At 38.7% G+C, this 20,588-nt stretch overlaps 2 protein-coding genes across 2 annotated transcripts in view; both read right to left on the reverse strand.

Moving 5' to 3' along the window:
• The window catches only part of CAPS2 (calcyphosine 2), a 28,364-nt gene extending 18,897 nt beyond the window's left edge, over positions 1-9,467 (reverse strand). Inside the window, 5 exon segments of the mRNA XM_066184587.1 lie at positions 2,221-2,403; positions 5,189-5,306; positions 5,435-5,480; positions 7,012-7,058; positions 9,387-9,467. Coding sequence (XP_066040684.1) covers positions 2,221-2,403; positions 5,189-5,306; positions 5,435-5,480; positions 7,012-7,058; positions 9,387-9,467 — 475 coding nt within the window.
• Positions 9,468-12,145: 2,678 nt separating this feature from the next.
• On the reverse strand, positions 12,146-19,946 carry CCDC107 (coiled-coil domain containing 107). Its single transcript, XM_066183270.1, has 6 exons — positions 19,751-19,946; positions 17,061-17,266; positions 15,823-15,889; positions 14,638-14,728; positions 13,432-13,541; positions 12,146-12,817 (listed from the first exon to the last, which is right to left on the reverse strand). The coding sequence occupies exons 1-6, from the start codon at positions 19,917-19,919 to the stop codon at positions 12,531-12,533; spliced, it is 930 nt and encodes a 309-aa protein (XP_066039367.1). The 5' UTR covers positions 19,920-19,946; the 3' UTR covers positions 12,146-12,530.
• Positions 19,947-20,588: the final 642 nt, after the last annotated feature.

Here is a 20,588-nt window from a genome sequence, read left to right on the forward strand (position 1 = left end):
TGAATACTTACTAGTTTTCATTCACACTGAAATAAATAATAAATTTTAAAATCTCAAAAATACTGTGTTCCTACAAGCTTTGTGAAAAACCAGCAGCAAGTCAGAGAAAGCAGACTTTAGTATCTCTGGGGAGAAGACAGGAACTCATCCTTTTGCTGTTTTGCTCAGGAACCGCCAAGTGGAAGAAGAGGATTTACTCTTAGGTATAAAGCTCAAGGCTCACAGTAGAGATACTGTTTTGTGACCAGTGAAGAAGTTAAATGCAGCCTAGACAGGGAAAAGCCAAAGCATGCTACTGGTTCTAACAGACTTATAAACCAGTCCCAGGGTATTACAGAAATATTTCCTACATGGGCAATATGAAAAAAAAAAAAGGATACAGGAAATTTTTACAGAACTCAGGAAGGAGGTAGCATAGGAAAGAAATCAAAAGAGTAGGTTTTGTTAGGAATCTCCTCCATGAGCACCTTCTTTTCAGAAAAGAAAAGTTGCTACAAGTTCCACTAATCAAACAAAACAAGTGTATTGAAGTATTTTGATCTCTTCATCTAATCAGGTAGTGATAATATCTAACATAAAAAAATTGTTCTGATAGACATTATATTAAAATCAAAACAAGTGTATTGAAGTATTTTGATACCTTCATCTAATCAGATAGTGATAATATCTAACATAAAAAAATTGTTCTGATAGACATTATATTAAAATCTGTGAGAAGAATTAACACACATGCTTCTAGTGCTTAGCAAATATTCTGGAACCCAAAATCAGCAGAATAAAAAAACCAGCCCTGCTTTTTCTCTCCCAGCATACATTTCCCATCTATTTCTTCATTTTCAAATTAACTTGGCTCCTCCTGTAAATACCCTTTTGATGGGCTTGCAGTAGTGCATATAAAGGAGTCACTCCTTGAAAAACAGATGATATGAGTGTCAGACCAGTACGAGAGTGAAATCATTAGGAAACAAACGAACAAACAAACAAACAAACAAACCTTAAAACTATAAAAATCTCCAGAACAGAAAATTTTATCTGCCACCAAACATAAAATTAAACCACAAAATTCCTCAACTTTCTTTTCATTCACCTCTTATTCACAGAATGTTTATTAATAGATTTTTTTCATGTTCTCCTTTATCTGATTACTAGAAGCACAACTATGAGGACAAAGCTCTTTTAAAGCTATCTACAATAAGTGAAACAATCTTTCTTTTGGAAAATCTTCCCTTTTCATTCTACTCTATGTTAACAAAGTAAATTCAGTAAACTCCTTGTTATTCATCACAAAGCTTTTCTCTGAAAAGCAATGGGCACAATATGTTCCATCAACATTTGCATACTTATCTTTCCACTAAGATTCTTAAATTGTCATCTACCCTCAGCAGAACCTAGCATTCAACCAGTCCTCACAGCTGTTGCTTACTTAGGTTTCCTGCCTCCTTATACTTACAATGATGCATCTTTCCCTGTTCAACCACTCTCCTCTGCTATCTCTTCCAAACAAGATGAAAGCTGGGTTTTTTCACCCCTTTGTTTTCCAGTTCCTCTCCACTGATCTTCGCTTCTTTGCACCTTAATTTAAAAACTCAAAAGAAACCTGGTAGAATTAGTACAGCTTGCAGTCCAACTGTATTGAATCTCATAGAGCATCAAAGCAAAAAGTACAGATAATATCTTTCATTGGTTTAAGCCCATATTCCTTTGTATTTTCAGTGTTAATAGCTCTCTAAGGAACAGATTAAATCATTCATTTCTCCTTTTTTAAGTCCTGTATACAGTCCCAATTTACAGAATAGTAATTAAAATACTTCTAGATCTAAAAAATAAAACAGCTTGGGTGAATTTCTGGTTTTGGAAATAACACTTACCAAGATCTTCCTGCTGTCTCTCCTTTTTTTAATAGGCTGTAAGTTCTTCCTTATCAATCTGCTAATCTTCAGACTCAGGCTAGAGGTGCACTAGGAAGGCCAGTGTTACTCTCCTTACCATAGAACACAACCATACATAAATTCTCAGAGCACTTGTTTCTTGCTCTGCAACAACTGAAACAACCTTCCAACCTTCCTTCCAACCTTCCTCCTCAACATTAGATGTTTAAATGACATGGTTTTATTTCTTTACAGTAAAACCATGAAATTAATGACATACATGTGCAAACCTTTCCAAACAGCGTAATTAAAAATGTACATTTGCAATTCAAAAATGCAATTTCTACTTAGCCAGCTATCTTTATTGAAGTGTTTGGACACTGGAGGTGGTCTTTTTTCTTTCCTGCAATTCTCTGAGGATGCTGCTTATATTTTTCCTTTGTACCTGCTTCATACTGACCATGCTTCAGTTTGGATCTGTCTGTGGGGGATGGCAGATTTTCTGGTCTTGTCTTCTGCTCCCAAACAGAATGTTAAAACAATGAGTAATCAATATAAAAGCCTCTGGCTGGTCTATTGAATGAGAACAGCTTTTTTTTTTCAGTTCCTATACAGTATAATGTCTGAAACTTCTTGACATGATGCTTCAAATCAAGAAAAAATGCAAACAGGACTGCATATTCAGGCTTAATTTTCATTGAGTTCTTCAAATTCTACCACTTTTAAATCTAAAAAATACACATTCAAGTGGCTTTACATCACGTTTAAAGAAAAAAGTCAGATTTGGTGGTTCTGCCTTTTATCACTAAAATGGAAATACTGAAATTTGGTTTTTGGATGGCTGAAAATAGATGGATGGATGTTTTTTGGTCAGAAGTTCCAATACGCTTGTGTGGCAGATGAGAAATGGGACACTGTTCCTTAGAAAAACATCAGCTGCACAGCTAAGTACCTTTCTAACCTTACAGCCATTTCAGGGCTCTGCACAACAGAGGCTAGGATCAGTAGAAAGGGCAGCAATGACAGAAGGCCAAGATTCCATTCTCTTCTGTCTCCCTGAGTAACTAAAATCTTCAATATTTAAGTTATACTCCTTCAGTGGTAACAAAAGTAAGGTGGTCTCCTCTAGCATCTCTACTCAACACTTGCAACTCACACTGCAACAAGTGTTACAGTCCTGCTCTAGAAAACCATCTCTCAAAACCCAAAAAGTTTTATGTTTTTGAAGAGCCAACTTTCTCCTTCAAAAGAGGATTCACATCCCTTTCCTGGTTAATTCCTGAATTATAATAGTATATTTAAATTTTTCTTCCAAAAGTGACCTATTTTAAGAAGATTTACTTACACTGTTACTGAAGAAACTGGAATCTATCTGGCTTAAGGAAAGTTTGGTCAGAGCCCCAAAGCAAGAAATGCAGAAATAAAGGCTGCTCAGAGGAATACATTAAAATATTTTAAAACAGCTTGAAAACTTTCTCCATTTAAAAAAAAAAAAAAAAAAAAAAAAAAAAAAAAAAAGGACATGGGGAGCAATTCAGGCATAAAAGGGAGAGAGGAAGAGGGAGAAAGAGAGACAGAGAGAGACAGAGAGAGAAAGGGTAAGCAAACAGAAGATACATTCCAATACATTGAATGCTCAGTATTTAAAACATAATGAAGGCAGAAAGGAAGCAATAAGAAATAAAAGACAGCAGAAAAGAGAGATAAAATAAGCAGAAAAGAAAAGGAGAAAGACCCTGAGAAACAAAGCCACACCAACCTTCCATTAGCACTCCAGCAGCCTGACAGAGTTATAAATATGAACTTTGTTTAAAAAAAAGATAAAGCAAGCAGTGTAATTATAAGCATTCAGACCCAAAAAGGCTGTAACAGCTGAAGCATGCCTGCACTGCACATTTCCAAGGCAGTAGAAAGGAAAACAACCTATCTGTAGTTACATGTTCACAGTTACATCTTGAGACATGTATAAATACCTATGTTGGGCACATATTCTAAAAACTAGTACATTCTTAGCACATTATTTTAAAAAGACAAAAAAAACCCACTTACCATTTCAGCTTTTACTTAAATGAAATTGTTTTTCAAGTAGAGAATCCAATTGCTTATATAGGGAAACATACAAAATAGTGATCTTGGCAGATTCATCTTGAAGTCCAGCCAATCTGGAGTTCTGCCCTTCCAGTTACTATATTATTTGTTTCAAGGAGCACAGGTTATATACAAAATAATTTAAAATTGGTTTTCCTTCTAGTTAAAATCCTGGGGATTTTTTTTTTAAATACTTATTTGGATATTTCTTAAGTTTACGTAAGTTAAATATTTTTGAAATAATGGACTTTTAATCAGTGTATTTTTAATAGTTTCACCAATAAGCTAGTTCCTGTCACATAAAAGAAATTAAAACATATTACATTTTCAGACCATATACCATAGTACTGAACTGATAAGATTTTTTTGTCAGTCTGTATTTTTTCAACTTCTTTACCTCCATTTTGTTCTGATGCAATTTTCTAGACACATGTTTAAAGGAAAACGGGAAATAAGATATATCATGATCAAATAAAAAATTGTCACATTTATTTTGTTCACACTTAATTCAGATAAAAGAGTTCAAAAGAACTCTTTTCCTGCATTCAGGGAAGTGTAATTAAATAACCTGAGTAATTAAATTAACTCTTAAAACTTTTATAATGGATATTGATCCTAAACAATGTCGCACTATAAACCAGAATATTAGCATCTGGGCTACTGATTTTCCCTAAAAGGCACCTAAGACTAGTGGTGATTAAGTTTCTTAGTCATCCAGGGGTAAAAAAGCTAACATGATGAGGAAATTTTAACAATAAAAAGAGTGCCAACAAATTAGACAAAATTCCAAAGTTTGTCACAGCTCTGTTTTAAAGACAAAGCTCTGTTTTTAAGGCCTAAGGAAAAACCATATAATGGCTGCAAGTAACTCCAAAAGTTTTCTTTTCACCAGAAGTAACTGCTGTTCCATAGAAATAATACTTAGTGTTTGTAAACATGGATTTTGTCTTCAATCATACATTTACTATTACTAATCTTTGTTATTACCACTATTAATATATCTCTTAAAAAATAAGTACAACAAAAGAGCTAAGCTATGTAATAAAATCGTTTTTTCTAAATATTCTAAAGCATCTCAGCAAAAGGACTTTGCTAAAAATATTTTGGACCAACAGCACTTGGAGACATGAGCTTAACCAAAAGAAAAAAAAAAGAACTTACATAAGAAAATATATGCATGCTTTTCTAAATTGCTGCTAAAGGGGTATATTATAAAGATATTTGTAGTGACAGACTGACATGTTGATGCTGTGCATATGGAGTTTGTAATGACATTCTCCACTCTGAAGATGAATCTAGTTGGCACCTATGAGAAGAACTTCCAGTGTACAGTATGTAAGAGTCCCCATCCTAAAATCACAGGAAAAAAAAAAGGACAAGCAATCATAATTGTTTTATATTCAGATTGATACTTTTATAAATTCCTGAAAAATGCGAATTCTAAAAGCTTTTTGAGAATAAAATTATTTTACGATTACCTCTTCATCAGAATCTCCCAGCCTCCCTAGATCTAGGCATGGCAACCTGCAGGGAGTTAAAACAGTTTTAACAGCAATACATTCCCTTATTTTTAACAACAATAAAAGCACTGCCTATTAGTTATTATTAGGTTCTTCACAAAAATTTCCCTGCAACTGGATATGGCCCATTCAGCAAATCTCTTTTAGCCCCTCCTGCTTCAGCTCAGCAAGTGGCCACTGAGTTTCTCTTCCCCAGTAGCAGAGCACCCTGGCAGCCAAAAAGGACCCTTCTTTACTCCCACATTGGCTTCTCTTCACTCCCCAACAGGAGCTACTGCAAAATCACAAATCAGGGTTACCTTACTCTTGTCTTTCACATCCCTGTCAACATTCCCCTATGATCAGTCAACAGAGGCAGTTGGGAAGCGATCGCTACTTAGGAAGCAAATTTTCTGAACTTTCCATTAGAGATTAACACAGTAGAAGACAACCATACCTCAGCATTTTTTTCTGCTTAAAGAAATGAAAACATCTCAATTCATCAAAGCATCTCCGTGCCTTCTGCCTTTACTCCAGGCATATTGCAGAGCACCAGGAATATGTATTTTTTTATATTTTACCACAAATATTTCCAAGAAACTCTATTAAAACTTCTTGGAATAAGAGAGTTCCTTACTTTACAGTCTTTTTTATTAGATAATGACAGACAGTACACAGAAATCGGAACTTTTTGACTTTAGTTGGAAGAATCAAAGGTCATAGTCACACACTTATAAAATAATTACATACATTGGCTTTAAGGCATTTCAGTAAACAAAACTGGCTAAACTATCAATCATGGTCCTTGGAAGAGTAGATATCTCTTATGTGCCAAAGTCACTATAAGGTTTTAAATTTTAAAAGCATAAACAAAATTTCCCATTGCTTGTAAAAACCCTTCACAAGAGTTTCTCCATATTTTTTACTGTAATACTTGTAAAAGCGGTCAATAGCCCTTTTTCTCCTTTTGCAGAAACGTAAAAATATTCAAGAAAAATAATGTATAAATACGTAAGCTCTGTGTGATGGCCTCTGAAGATGAAGGAGCCAGGTTCTTCTTGCTGGTGCCCAGCAATAGGACAAGAGGCAATGGGCAGAAACCGATGCACAGGAAGTTCCACACAAAAAAAACTTCTTCACCACTTCTTCACCGCAGGCGACTGAGCACTGGAACAGGTTGCCCAGGGAGGTTATGGAGTCTCCCTCATCGAAAATACTCAGTTGGAAAATCTGGATGCAATCCTGAGCAATGTGCTCTGGGATGACCCTGCTTGAGCAGGGAGGTTGGACCAAGTGGACCAGTGGGTTAGACCCATTGTGGTCTCTTCCATCTTTACCCATTCTGTAATTATACCTCCACTCAACCAAATGTAAATCAACTTAATTCCAAAGGAAATAATGCATCAAATATTCTACTCCATATATAAATCACAGAAAACAAACCTATGATGATAAATTTAATGGAACACTAAGTTGCATGTCACTACAAATGCAAATGCATTGTGTTAGTAATACACACAATTAAACAAGCTGATCAGAAATAGAAGCAGACTTACTCTGGTGGGCAAGGACTGTGTGTAGCCTGTCTATTTGGTCTCCAGCCCTAAAAGAATGACACATTATTACATACCTAGGGGATCCAGATTAAAATACATAGTTCTCCTTTTCAATTTCCCCTGTAATATTTAAAATTAGTGACACAAAGTATCTGTCCAACATAACTAAGACACTACTAACAAGGGTCTTTGTAAAAGCTTCTTATTGAAAGCTAATTCTTACACATCATGAGACTACAGGACTGAATATTCATCATAACAGAAAGATTTCCAGCCATTCAGAAGCTAGACAGCATCTACATCAGCTATTAATAATACATTAAAAATAATCCATGTTCCTGAGGCTTTGTATCGTCACTACTCACAAGGCTTTAGGTCACATTGTCCTTACTGGTTGGGAACCAACCCTTAAACCAAAACCACAAGAGTCACAGTCATCTGGCTCACAAGAAGCTAGCTCAGACCCCAAAGAACCCCTGATATTTGGTGTAACTGCTTCATCTCAGCTTTACTGTAGCTGTCGTGATGGTGCTTAGGCAGTTCACTTGATTTATTTTGCAAAGCTGCATTCCACACAGATCTCCAAACTCAACTGAGCAAGAACATAGCAAGAAAAAAAGACTCGAGCCAATGCATCACCCATCCCCCTATGCGTTTTGAGAACAGCTAGCAGCCAACTAGGGAATGTTGCTTGGAGCAAGCACAAAGCAACAGTTCACCTAACTGGCCTCCCAGTTCGAAAAAAAAAATTTAAAAAATAAATAAATAAAATTTTAAAAAGTGGTTCGAGAACATTCAGAACCAGGGTTAACATTTTTTGTTTTCACAATTTTCAACTCATAAATCTCAGCATCACAGCCTAAACTGAGCAAAATCTTATTTCCAGCAGTGGCCGAACATCCTTCACGATCTGAGAGCAAGCACAAAACTGTAACTCCTTTCTTGCCATACAGCCTTGTAGCTGCTCTCGAGCCAGAAGTTCGGCAACACTACCCTCTAGTGATTCCAGGACGAGCCCGGGCACCGCGGTTTGAAAGCTCTCCGCACGTAATGAGCACCGCCACCGTGTGGTCACCTACGTAAGACCGCCAAGGCATCAAAAACTAGGCATTACATCTCACATTTATCTTTTTTTTCTGCACCATTTCAACTGTGGTGAGGTAAAGAACACAGCTAATTCTAGATGTTAAGGCCTTAATATAATTCCTTTTCTAGAGGTCAACAAATCAGGAAGAAAGCAAACAAAAAACATTATGAACACTGGGGTGAAACACATGATGTTTCAGCATAATGTTAATTAAAGATTTATTTTTTCAAACAACCAAGAATCACGTGGACTAGAGAGTCTAAATTTGGAAAAGTAGTTGCACAAGGAAGAAGAAAAAAAAAAGGATGGGAGATTAGAGAAAAATGACATTTCTTTTCTTGTACAACATATACTAAATGCCCCAGATGTTCTTGCTGTCCACAGGTATTTAATTTTCAAAAACCTGGTTAAAACATTTACAGTAACATTATAACATTGTCTTGTTATCATTTACAAAAGGTCTTTTTTCATTCCATATCAAACTGAAAAGAAGACCAGCAACTTGGCAGTAAAACTCCAAGAATTCCTAATGGGGTCACACAACAAATAAGGAAGTGAAATGGGTGCTTGGGGGCTGAGGGAGGATTAGCAATTAACTTTAGTTCAGGGACAAAAAGCACACAGTATCTGTGAGAAAAATCAACTGTTAATGACAATATTAATATTTACCTTAGCAGTAAGGAAAATAATGGCCCTCAGAATCCAAGATCATATTCGTAGGGACTGTGAAAAGCTAGCCCAAAAGTTCCTACTACACTGAAACTGTAAGGGTTGCACACTTACTCTATCTCAAAACGTAGACTATTAGGAATACCTGGAAAACGTAATATCCCTTCATACTGAACACAGAGATTCATTTTTCATGTCGACCTAAAAGCATGCCTTTTCAAATTATATTTTGGGGGCTGCTTTACTTTATCGTTATCTTGCAAAACCAAAACACAGACACACCTGTTTCTAGCTTCATCAACAGTCTGAGACAGCACGTAGTACATGTTGAAGCCTCTTTTGCTCTTAACTGCAAGTACTAGTTCATTCTTAAATTCCCCACATTCCAATTAAGTACTCAGAGTAGCAGTTGTTCTAGGATAGCTGTTTATATTGGAATTCCTCGCCTTCATTTGAGAAGCTGTCGTTCTAAACCATCCCTTTCTGACAAAAATAATTTCTTTAAAAGGTGTCTTCTCTATAGAATGGATTTTAACCTCAAACTACTTCTGAAGTATGATTAAAATATTTTTAGAATGTCAAACTAAGGATAAAAAACAATCACAAGCCTTCCGTTGACTATCTGACATTTCTTCTCTCTCGGTGACAACTCAGCCTTCCTTCGAGGGGATGCAGCAACTCCTTTAACTTCCAAATCCATGCCATGAATTCAGTGACAGCTTTCAGAAAAAAAAAAAAAAAACTGAAAACCAGAAAATACTATTGAGAAAAACATGTATTTATTTTTATCTAAGTACTTCTGGGGAGAAAAAAAAAAAAAGCTACTGCATTAGAAAGAATGTTGGTATTGTCTTCAGCAAGCTATGAAGCGCTGTTGGTTTCTCTTTTTCACCGCCTCTTAATTTCAGTCTTGTATTACTAATGCTTAAGCAGATTCCTGTTCAAATTTATGTCTTTTGCCTCAGGCTTAACTCCGTCTTTCCCTTACACTTATTGATACCTTCTCATTCCGGTATTACTAATTTCTTACCCCTTGGCAACATCAAGCCTTTTGTACTCTCCACTTAAACTGCTGCCTGGCGGCTCTCCACCGCTCGATGCCCTGGGAACATTTCAGGAAGACCGTCCCGGCACACTGCCAGGCTCTGAGAGCTCCAGGGTGACATTCCACCAAGCATTCCTGCTCTGCTGACTTCTCCTTCCACGCAGCCAGCTTTGAACCAAAAGCCCACCGTTTGGTTCCCATCGATCAGACGCTCCATTTTCAAAGGAAAGGCTGACGGCACTGAGCAGTTCCCACTGCCAAGCACCCTTTCCTTTCCCGAGCAGGAGCAGGGCTGCAGGGCACCCGCACAGCCCTCGCGCCGAGCCCCTTCCCCAGGGCACTCTCCTGACTCGGCGCATCCTCCCACCTCAGGGCGCAGAGGGGAGACAGCGTCGTTGTACTTAATGGTTCACATGCTGAGATTACTTTTATCAAACAGCACTGCTGTAAAAAGCGGAATAAACATTATGAGCTCCGCAGCTCCACGGAAATGATGCCTTTTCCCAAGAGAGGCGCAGGACGGCGGCGGGCAGGGGCCGTGTCTCACCGCAGCGGTCGCAGGGCGCACGGCCGCCGGCCCGGGCCCGTCCCCGCAGCCCCGCACGGTCTCCACGGTGCCCGCGCCCCACCTGCGCCGGCGGGGCCCGGTACAGCAGCGCGGAGGGGCCAATCCCAGCCAGGCCCCGCACCAGAGCTGCGCAAGGTGCGCCCCGGCCGAGCGGGGAAGCGCAATCCCCCATGGCTCCTGCGGAAATACTCTGCCCGGGGCCCGGCCGTCCCTCCTTCTCTCCCTCCCCGCAGCCCGGCCAGGACAGGCGGGGGATTACACATCACACGGGCTCTACCCCCAGCAAACCCCGGCAGCTGGAAACGGAGACCTCGAAACCGCGGCGAGAGCGCGCAGAGTGTCTGTAGCCTGGGTCAGAGATACAGCCATCACCCCGAGGTAGCTCAGAGCCTTTCGGACAAGGCTTCAAGTGTCAGCAGCATCCGAAGACTGGCGGAGGTGAAAGGCACAGCAGTTACGATTCAAACCCTGCCCCAGGCGTTTGAATCATCCCCGGCACCAGTACCTGGAGGGAGCAGGACTGACCTGCACCCTGCACACACCTCGGCAGCGCAGCACACCTGGCTCCCACTCCATCGCTCCCTCAGATTTTGACATTAGTTCACTTCAATTTTTGGATATTTCAAAGAAAAGCCTCAGTGAAACTAATTTTTTCAAACAGTTTCAGTTGTCCAGAATGACCAGAGCAACATCAGTTATTTTTTTAAATTAAATTGTATCCAAGTGCGAGTTCTAATTCAGCCATTCTGTCATGGGGAAAAAATCTGTTTCTTGAGAAACCCTGGCTCTGTAGTCGATCAGTTTTCCAAAGTTAGGCAAAATCTCACTTGGTGCAAACCTACTAACACACTGATGGATGTATTTCTGGATGCTGCTACTTCCAAGCCTGTGTGATCCAGTTTTAGAACCAAATACATACCATTTTTCTACACCAGAATGAACAATTCATTCCATTTCAGTGAGTGACATGATAATAAATTTAGTCCCTTTAAGTACAGTACATTTCCTCCATTAAAAACAAATTCACGTGCTATTTTCCTGTAAGAATAATGATGCCAGAAGAGTTCAGGCATCATAACTGGCCTATTTAAAAGCTATGCAATTATAAAACAGAAAATGTAACAGTGCTGTACTGTCAGACCTACCTCTAAGGCAATTCCTGTCATTAAAGGCTGGCAGTACCATAGGTGTATGCATTAAGTGAACAAAAAAAAAAAAGAGTAAATAATGAAAGCATGGACAAAAATTATTCTGGCAAAGGAAAATAAATGCTTTTCCTCATACTGACCTAAAAAGACCACCATCAAGTTGGCATAATGTATTGAAAAAAGATCCCATGCCCCACAGTTCTTGAATGGTACATAGTAACACATCTGTTAATTCTGATGTAAAAGAAAAAAAAGGAACCAAAAGGTCAGGTTCTATGGTATTAAAATAAATGTGAAAGGAAACAGATACAGAACTAGTGGGTATCAATCAGTTCTTAGACAGCTGCTGAGTTTAACCAGTAGGTTAAACAAGTAGGGAAGTAATTGACAAGTAGGGAAGAAAATAAGTGATCCAGTGTAATACATTAGGGATTAAGTTGACATACAAAACTAAACATCATTACTCAGAAGACTGAAAATTCAGACATCATTATTTTCATATAGTGTCCATGGCTAAATTCCTCTCTCCAAATAAAGAAAGTTAACTATTAATGAGTATCAAGGACTTAACCCATACTGCTTTTCACACGCCTAGAGAAAATTTTTCCACAAAGAGCTGAATTCATCAGTGCATGCTCTTTAATGAACTCAAGAAAGTCTCAGTTCAAGTGGCATAATGCTTTCTAGTTACAATTATGAAATACTTATTCTTTATAGTCACAATTAGAAGTTTTTAATATTTTAGTGAAGCATCAGATATAATTACAGTGCATTATATACAAAGTACAGAAATATTTTTATAGGGAAAAAATAAATAGAAAAAATATGTAAACATCCTGAGTAGAATTCTGTTGCCACTGAAGTCAGTTACAGAATTGTCATAGATACAAGCAAAGGCAGTATTTCACCCCTCTTTTTAAAGCATTTAGCAGTGCACATAACTTCATTTCAGTTTAAAGTGCATACAACATTATAAAAAGAATTCATAAGCTTTTGGAAGTTTTACATATTCAGATTCCATTCATATCTATTGCGTCTCCTCAGTCCCATCTCTTCTGATTCGATGGCATCTTTGTTTATCATGTCTTCATCTTCAACATCTGGCTCCAACTGATGTACTTCACATTCACTGTGTAATTCATGCTCTTCTATTTTGTAATCATTATCAATATCCTCAAGCAAATCTTCATTACAGTCATCTTCACTGTTGTCCATTTCTTTCTCTTGAGAATGTTCAGCAAATGACTGAATGAGATCTTCAAGCTTCTCATTACAGATGTGTCCAATATCTTAAATTTCCCAAAAATAATCAAAATTAAAGTTTACTGGTAAGGCTCTGAATTTCAGGATCAGTTTAGAAGTAGAGTATTTTTTAATAAGGTTTTTTTTTTTTTTACTCTTTTATTAAGACTCAAATAATGCAAAAATTCCCCAAATTTCTAATGGACCATTCTTAACATTTAAGATTTCTTCTGACTACTGTGCTGCTCTTGGAAGTCTCCAGTTGAAACTAACATACAATTTACTGTTTAGTGTTTTATGCAAACATTACTCACAGCCTCAGAGGTCCCCATTTGGAAATCCTTTGCCTAAAGTTAGTCCAGTACTAACAGACTGCTCAGCAATTTATGTTCCAAAAACTTGTTTTATCAAAACAGAATGTGACTGTGTGGTCCATCCCAGTTCAATGTCTTGAGCACCTGTTCTTAAATCATGATGTATCAAAAATTTAAATTTGGATACAACTCAAATAGGAAGAATGCTAGAATCTATTCCTCCAGGATAAAACTAATTTCACACAAATTACCTAAGGTGCAGAAGCTGAACATTATTATAGTAAGATCTATTTATTCTTTTAAAATATAAACTACTTAATTACCTATCTGTCTGAAAATTAAATTACCTTTCATCTTGTTTTCTGACTTATCCAATCCACTTTCTTTCATCAGTCGTCTAATTGATTGGAGCTGTGTCATAATTTCATCTTTCTGCTCACATGCTAAAGCATTGACACTAGAATAAAAAGACAACTGTTTACAGCTGAAAGATTATGTTGGAAGGGTGTGCTTGATAATAATACATTTATTGCAATATTTCTTTCTGTGCATAAATTCCATAGTTAAGTTTGTGAAATGTTTGGGTCAAGCTTTCCTTTGAGTACTGTCTCTAGAGAAGCAGGGAGGCCACGACATCATACAACTACTGAATGTCGCTGAACTCTAACACTGGAGCCCCAATGGCCAAGGCCAAGTAATGCCTACTGAAAGTAACAACTATCCAAAGTACTGTTACTAGTACAACAATGCCTAATTACAGAACTTGAGGGTTTGAAGGCCTTTCTCATTCAAGGTTTTTTTACTTTCCTCCCCGTCACTACTAAAAAGTTGTTAGACAAACAGGCCAGTGAATTTGATGCTTAATAGTGGTCAGCACACATCAAGTTCACAAGTACACTGAAGAAAGGGTCAGGAAATTCTGCATATTTTAACCTGTGTTTCATGAAGGATGTCAGTCTAGAAAATCAACCGCAGGGATACTTTTACTTCTAGTAGATAAGTAAAGCTCTAACTTCTTAAGAACAGAACTTCTCTAAAACTACAAGGAGTTTTTATCCTACTGATTCGCTTGTCACACTAAAATAGGCAAGTTCTATTTCACTGAAACACACACTCCACAGATCCATTTCAAAACACAAAAATAAGCAGCTATACCTTGATAACTACTTTTTCTTATAGTTACATCTAAAAGAAGAAACTCACTTTGCTACCAACATCTAATTCCCACAAGGGCTTTCAAATGCTAGAGTTTATTTTCACTATTACTCTCCTTGGTCAATATTAAAGTTCACCTTGTTAAGCCACAGTAACATGATCATATGTCTTCTGCATTTATGTTTGGTGAACAAGAGATGGAAGGTATCTGTGAAAAAGTTCACAAATGGCAGAATTGGCATTAACTGCAAAAGCCTACCAAAACAATAAGTAATCAAAGAAGGTTCCTAAAACTGTTCCTTACCTATATATAAGGATAATTTTAAGAACTCTTTGTTAACATTTTGGCGAATCTCAACATACAGGAAACAACACTGAGATCTTCTAGGAACACTCACCAGTTTGAAAGTGGATCCAACTGAGTCAATAAAGAATTCAACATTTTCTCGGTTTGTGCTAGATGTTGCTCTAGTTCTAAAAGCTGATGCTCTAGCAAAAACAAACACAAAGAAAAACAATACAACAAAAAAGAAAAAAAGAAGGAGGCAGGAGGAGAGGGAGAGCAGGATTGTAAAAAATGTCTTTACAATATCATTAGGATATTAATTTATACTTTGTGTTGGACAGATTCAAAACCAGAAAGCTTCTTTCATCTATAGAATTCTACAATATGAAAAGGGAGTGGTGAGGGTAAGAACAGAAGCCTTATTATGTGTGAACAGAAGTCCTTTCCACCCCGTAACCTATCTCCAATAGTGCCCAAACAGAGGACATCTTTGTAGAAACTGAGCAAGAATGTGGAGCTCACCTTCCCAATCTCAAAAACTATGCAGCTGCAAGACTTCCTGAAATGTAAGTGCCCTACTTACACTCAACATGCTTTCATGTACTTGTCTATTCACACCTTACAAATATATTTAATGCTTAATGCACTTAATCAAGAGGAGTCACTCCTCCTAAAATACAATTAAACTTTGAAGAAAAAAGAATGCAACACACAAGGATGATGAGTAGGCAGTGTAACAAATCACTGCTGAACCTCATTACAGACCTGGTATACACAGACACCAGAAGATGCTGCTAGTTCTTTAATTCACTAAAACTGTGTCAATACAGGGGAGGAAAAGGTATGAAAACAGCATCAGCTTTGAATGTTTGTGACAGGTTTCTCATAAATGGTCTCTATAATTGTTTAGGTACACTGTTCCACTATGAATTCAGTTCAGTTCTAAACCAGATCATTATATTATTTTAAATACCCTATTTATTTAATTATATCCCACTTAAACTGTAGAAAACTGAACAGATCTTAAGTGAGAAAAACATCAAACATTTTAAAAGCAGAGAATCATACTGCATTACTACAGCTGCTTTAAAAAGCATTACATCTGGAGAACTTAAACAAACCTCAAACAAGCATTTCAAACATTAATAACAACAAAGTGGGTTTTTGCAGATTCCTAACTGCTTTCAGTAACTTGAAAGATTGCCTTCATTAAGCTAGACTGGATGAATGAAAACATGTTTTATTCCAGTAGAAAATAAGCATTTTTGTTGAACATATGGGTGAATAGGTATCTTACCTGTTTCCTTTGCTTTGTCTTCTGTACTTTTTTCCTTTTTGGAGTCACTTTCTTCATGTGACTTCATCTTTAAAAAATATAATCGAGTTAAACAACTTCATCACTATTTGTGTACTAAAAACAAAACTGTTTAGTGAAAGTAAACAGCAACCATGAAAATGTGCTGCATTAATGAAACTTTTCTTCTGTGACTCCTCCTTCCTGTCTTAAGCTAACTCTTCTGATCTTACGCAAACACAACATGACTGGCAAAAGCTGTAAAAGAAAGCAATTGCTATTTCAAAAAGGAGCAGAAGAAGCCTTCTAGGTTACTGGATCCAGTCTCCTATCATTAATTACAATACAGAATTTATTCCTTAAAGTAATAAAGATACTATCATAAAAATATTTACATTTTAATCCCACAAGCCCAAGTGTAAAGAACTGTAACACACAAAGTATGGTTTTCATGATTTTTAAATCTTATACTAAACTGGGCAGCCTCTATACTCATTTTGCCAAGCTGTGATATTTTTCTCATACACACGCTTAACATGAACTGACTCCAGAAATGAGGATGTTGTACCCAGTCTTACTCCTGTTCATTTTCATTTTCCCTGAGGGCAAGCAACAATATTCCAGGTGCACTCAGCTTTGTAAGTCCTGTCGTATCTCTTACTATAAATAATACATTTCAAGACTGATTCCTTTTAAAAAACAACCGATCATGTGTTCTCCTTTTTGAATTTACAAATGGTAGAAAAGGTATCCCATAACATGAATAAACCTGCATATTGCAACAGCATGATCAAATGAGAGGTCCAAACAAAAGGTCAAGTCTACTTGCTGCTCTATCTAACTGCTAATCTAAGACCATTGCTCTGCAGGAATTGTCTGCCTCCTTCCCATACTCAATCTCATTCTGAAGAATGAAAAGGAAGCAAAACACTGGTGGGACTTAGGTTACAGACTCAGATAGCAGCACTGTTTAGGTTCTCAGATTCTCATTTGAGGCTGCAGGGTGAGTAAGATTCTCACTTCTACAAGCGTCTAAAAATAAGTAAGCCAGAAACCTTCATACGTAAGAATCAGATACAATAAAATTTTGATTTTGGACTTCATATGCAAAGTTGAACAGAGCAAGAAATGGCTTTTGGACAACTATATACACAGGCTCAGAATTAGAAAAACAAACAAGCAAGCCAAACAGTTACATTTCCTCCTAACTACAATAATTTAATGCTTTTCCTATGGTTTACCTTAAGAAGTTTGTATGCTGCAAACATTCCCACTCCAAGAGCATACAAGGGCATGAGGGTGAACGCTAACTCTCGACCATTTCCTCTCGTTCTCTCGCTTTTTATCTCTTTTTCCATTGCATTTCTCATCTGCTGAAAACTCTGGTAAGTATTACTGTCAGAATTTCCTGGATTCCGGTGAACTTGATTAACTGTCTGAGGACCACCTTAAAAATGAAATTGAGGGAGAGACAACAAAGTAAGAAATAAAATCAGGAGGCCACAACTGGAATTAAATTGTTTTCTTCTTGTGTAATCATCTTTGTTCATCACAATTCTAAGATCGTGTGGGCAGCCTTGTATGCACTTAAAAATTAAAAATTATTCTTACATTAATAGGATGAACAGTTTAAACTAGGCAGCAAAAACTCTCAAGCCAAGCTTGGTTTCTTTAATGTACTATTTTTAAGCTTCTTCACAGCAACACTGGCAAACCCTCAGCAAATCACAGAAAGATAGATGTAACAAGAAACAATTTAAATCTTGAAATTAAAGCATACTCAAAGAAACTATTGATAATGCTAATAACAGTATTTAATATCTTCTTCCTTTGCACCAAAGGAACTGAGTTAATTAAAAATTGAATTGTCTGGTCCCAGGGAAAAAAAAAAAAAGTTTTCTTGGAATACACTGTGCTGTTGCTTTCATTACTTTGACAGTAAACTCAGTTTTACATGGACATTCCCACAGACTTAGAAGTACTGTACCTTTGCAAATCAAATATTTAGCAAGAGAAGATTATACAATAGCCAAGAGATGCAACCTTGGAAGTCAGAAGTATTTTTGCATGTAATTTGTCTGCCAGAACAGGGAGCAGATGAGAAAGCAGTCAATGTCATTGTTCAACTTAGGAAACAGGTTATTTGGTAGTTAAATCAAGGGCTCATGGGGCAGGCACCAATGGAACAGTACCATCAGCTAAAGAATGCAGATGCTTACAGAGACAGCAGGGGATTGGGGATTGTGAAGTTTTACACCCATGTCTCAACTGAGTGCCTAGACTTACAATTTCAAACTTAACGTCTCAGAATTGAGTACAGGTATGGCAAGGTACACACTCTAAAAAAACTCCCAAACAAAAGACCATTATTCAAATCACTACTTATCAACGAATACGGTAACAGTGGCATTTCAGGAACTCACAGTAACATATCTCAAGTGTCCAAAGTACAGCCACAATCAGATAGAGAAAAAAATAATGTTACACAAAACTTAAATGTTCTAGCTGATACAATCAGAACTCAAGCTACCTCCATTATTCAATGCAAATTCAGGCAGGCGTTGTCCTTTCAGGACTAGTAGGTTTAGACTTGCTAAAACTGCACTAACTAATCTGGAAGTCACATTTTATATTATATGCATTTTTCCACCTTTCAGAATGTTTCATATTGATTCCTAGTTTTACATTTACACTCACGTTTCTCCCTGTTTTAAGTTCTATTTGTTTTTAAAGTAAATGAGAAGTTTTATTCAAATAGTTACTATCACAGAAGAAAAAGATTTCTACAGATCATACAAATAAGAATGTGGCAAGGGAAACATCTTCAGGGTGGAGAGAAGGAATGCTGAATCCTAGTGGAGTCCAGTGTCCTGCACCAAGGTTATCCCACAGAAGAAATGGCAAAGTGAGTTACTAGCCAACCAGGAAAAAAGAACCACCCAGAGAGGTGAGGAGATTTGTCTGAAATTTGTTTTACTCAGTGCTGGGCCAGTTTTTCAGTAGAATCACAGATATGTGAAGTGCTTCTTCTTTTAAAGGATTTGGTTTAAAAATAATTTGATCTATAGGGAATATACAGCTACCTTATAAATAAAAAATAATCAGGCGAAACAGGCCTTCTTATGAAGCACAGGAAGTTTGACATCAGGTGGGAAGAACACAGTAGCAGCTCAAGCCTCCATTTTTCTGCCAGCAGGGAAAAGTGGAGCCAGATGTAGAGGATTGCAGCAACTAGCTATCTCTTGGTTTGAAACACCTTGGAAGGCATCATCAATGAATCACAGAGCTACCTCACAAAAGCAGGTTTTTTGTGATTGTCAGAAACAAAGGTGTACCCTTCGACATTGAGCTAAACCGTGACATGCACTGACATGGCTTAACATACATGGATACCACTCTACAGCTCCTACAAGTAGTAAACTCTGCAACCCCTTCATTGATGCCTTTTCTAAACAAGCATCTTGGACTCTTTTTTAATATATTGCCGCACAGATTTTGTATGACTCAGTGCGTATATTTACTAACAGTAACACTCGGCTTTCTTATCGCCATTGATTTTTCCCTGTGACACCTCTCAGCTTGTCTGTTCCACTGTGCCCCTGCGGGCACTGCTCGTCACACCGCCCCGCACTTCCAATTACCGGGTGTTTCCTGCACTTAAGAATAGATCTGGTAAGATAACAGAGACAAAACACAAAGCGCTGCCGAACCAGAACGGCACAACCCCGCCGGAGGTGGGGGTGTTTAAGGCGCACACAGGCCAGCTCGAAGCGGTCTGACCAGGCCTCTCTGTTCCACAGCCCGTGTACACCCGGCGCCTCTCCCCGGACGAGGCACATCCCTCTCGAATCCTGGCGTTCCCTTCGAGCCCGCCCGAATCCGCGGCGGCTCCCGCACGGAACGCCGGCCGCGGCATCGCCTCGGCTACTACCTCTGCCGTGCTGACGGGGATCGTAATGGCCGGGGCCGGCCTTGCCGCCCCGCGGAGACCGGCCGGGCCGCCCGCCGCCTCCTCCCCCGAACATCCTGGGCATGACGACGAAGACGCAGAGAACCAGCACGGCCGAGACCAGCACCTGCTGCACGGCCGACAGCGCCATGGCCGCCGCCCGCCCCTCCTTCCCGCGGCGCCGCCACAGCGCCCCCGGCGGCGCCCCGCGGCACGGCCCCGCCCCGCGGCACGGCCCCGCCCCGCGGCACGGCCCCGCCCCGCGGCACGGCCCCGCCCCGCGGCACGGCCCCGCCCCGCGGCACGGCCCCGCCCACGCCCCCCGGCCGCCGCGCCCGCCTTCAGGGCCGAACGTGAGCGTTGCACTGCCGCGGCTAAAGGGCCTCTCCGGCGGCAAATGTAAATTTGTGCTGGAAAGGGTTAAACAAGAGTGAAGAAGATGCAGAAAAAAGCAGATGTTTGATGTTCAGTCCGCTTAGTGCCGCAAGAGGAACATGTTAGCAGTGGGCAGCTAAGTGATGAGCACCCTGAACACACTTGGGAGCACGAATTTATTCTGCAATGAATGTTCTTCTCGTGGGTGGGTTTTAAGCTGGATTGGCAGATAAAGGGAGGAGTGGTGATCTTGGAAGTGATGAAGTTTGCAAAAGACACCACACGCAGTTTTAAATGGTCAGGAATAGGAAAACCAGGAAAAGTTATGACTGAAAGAATGGCTTGAAAGAAAAACAAAGGCCTTAGGGAGGGAAAAGTATCAGCAGCCAGTGGAGTTAATTGTAAAGCCCAAAGAGAAACTAAGAGTGAACTGAAATGTATGGCA

The sequence above is a fragment of the Chamaea fasciata genome, unplaced genomic scaffold (genome assembly GCF_029207755.1).
Source record: "Chamaea fasciata isolate MVZ Bird 193981 ecotype frontalis unplaced genomic scaffold, bChaFas1.0.hap1 SCAF_5, whole genome shotgun sequence".
Classification (NCBI taxonomy): domain Eukaryota; kingdom Metazoa; phylum Chordata; class Aves; order Passeriformes; family Sylviidae; genus Chamaea; species Chamaea fasciata.

Excerpts from the sequence above, each read along its gene's own strand:
- CCDC107 (XM_066183270.1), bottom strand. The coding sequence starts at position 19,919 with ATGGCGCTGTCGGCCGTGCAGCAGGTGCTGGTCTCGGCCGTGCTGGTT. Across the intron at positions 17,267-19,750 it reads TCCCCGTCAGCACGGCAGAG|GTGGTCCTCAGACAGTTAAT; the intron begins GTAGTAGCCGAG and ends TTCATTTTTAAG. Across the intron at positions 15,890-17,060 it reads CAGCATACAAACTTCTTAAG|ATGAAGTCACATGAAGAAAG; the intron begins GTAAACCATAGG and ends TATTTTTTAAAG.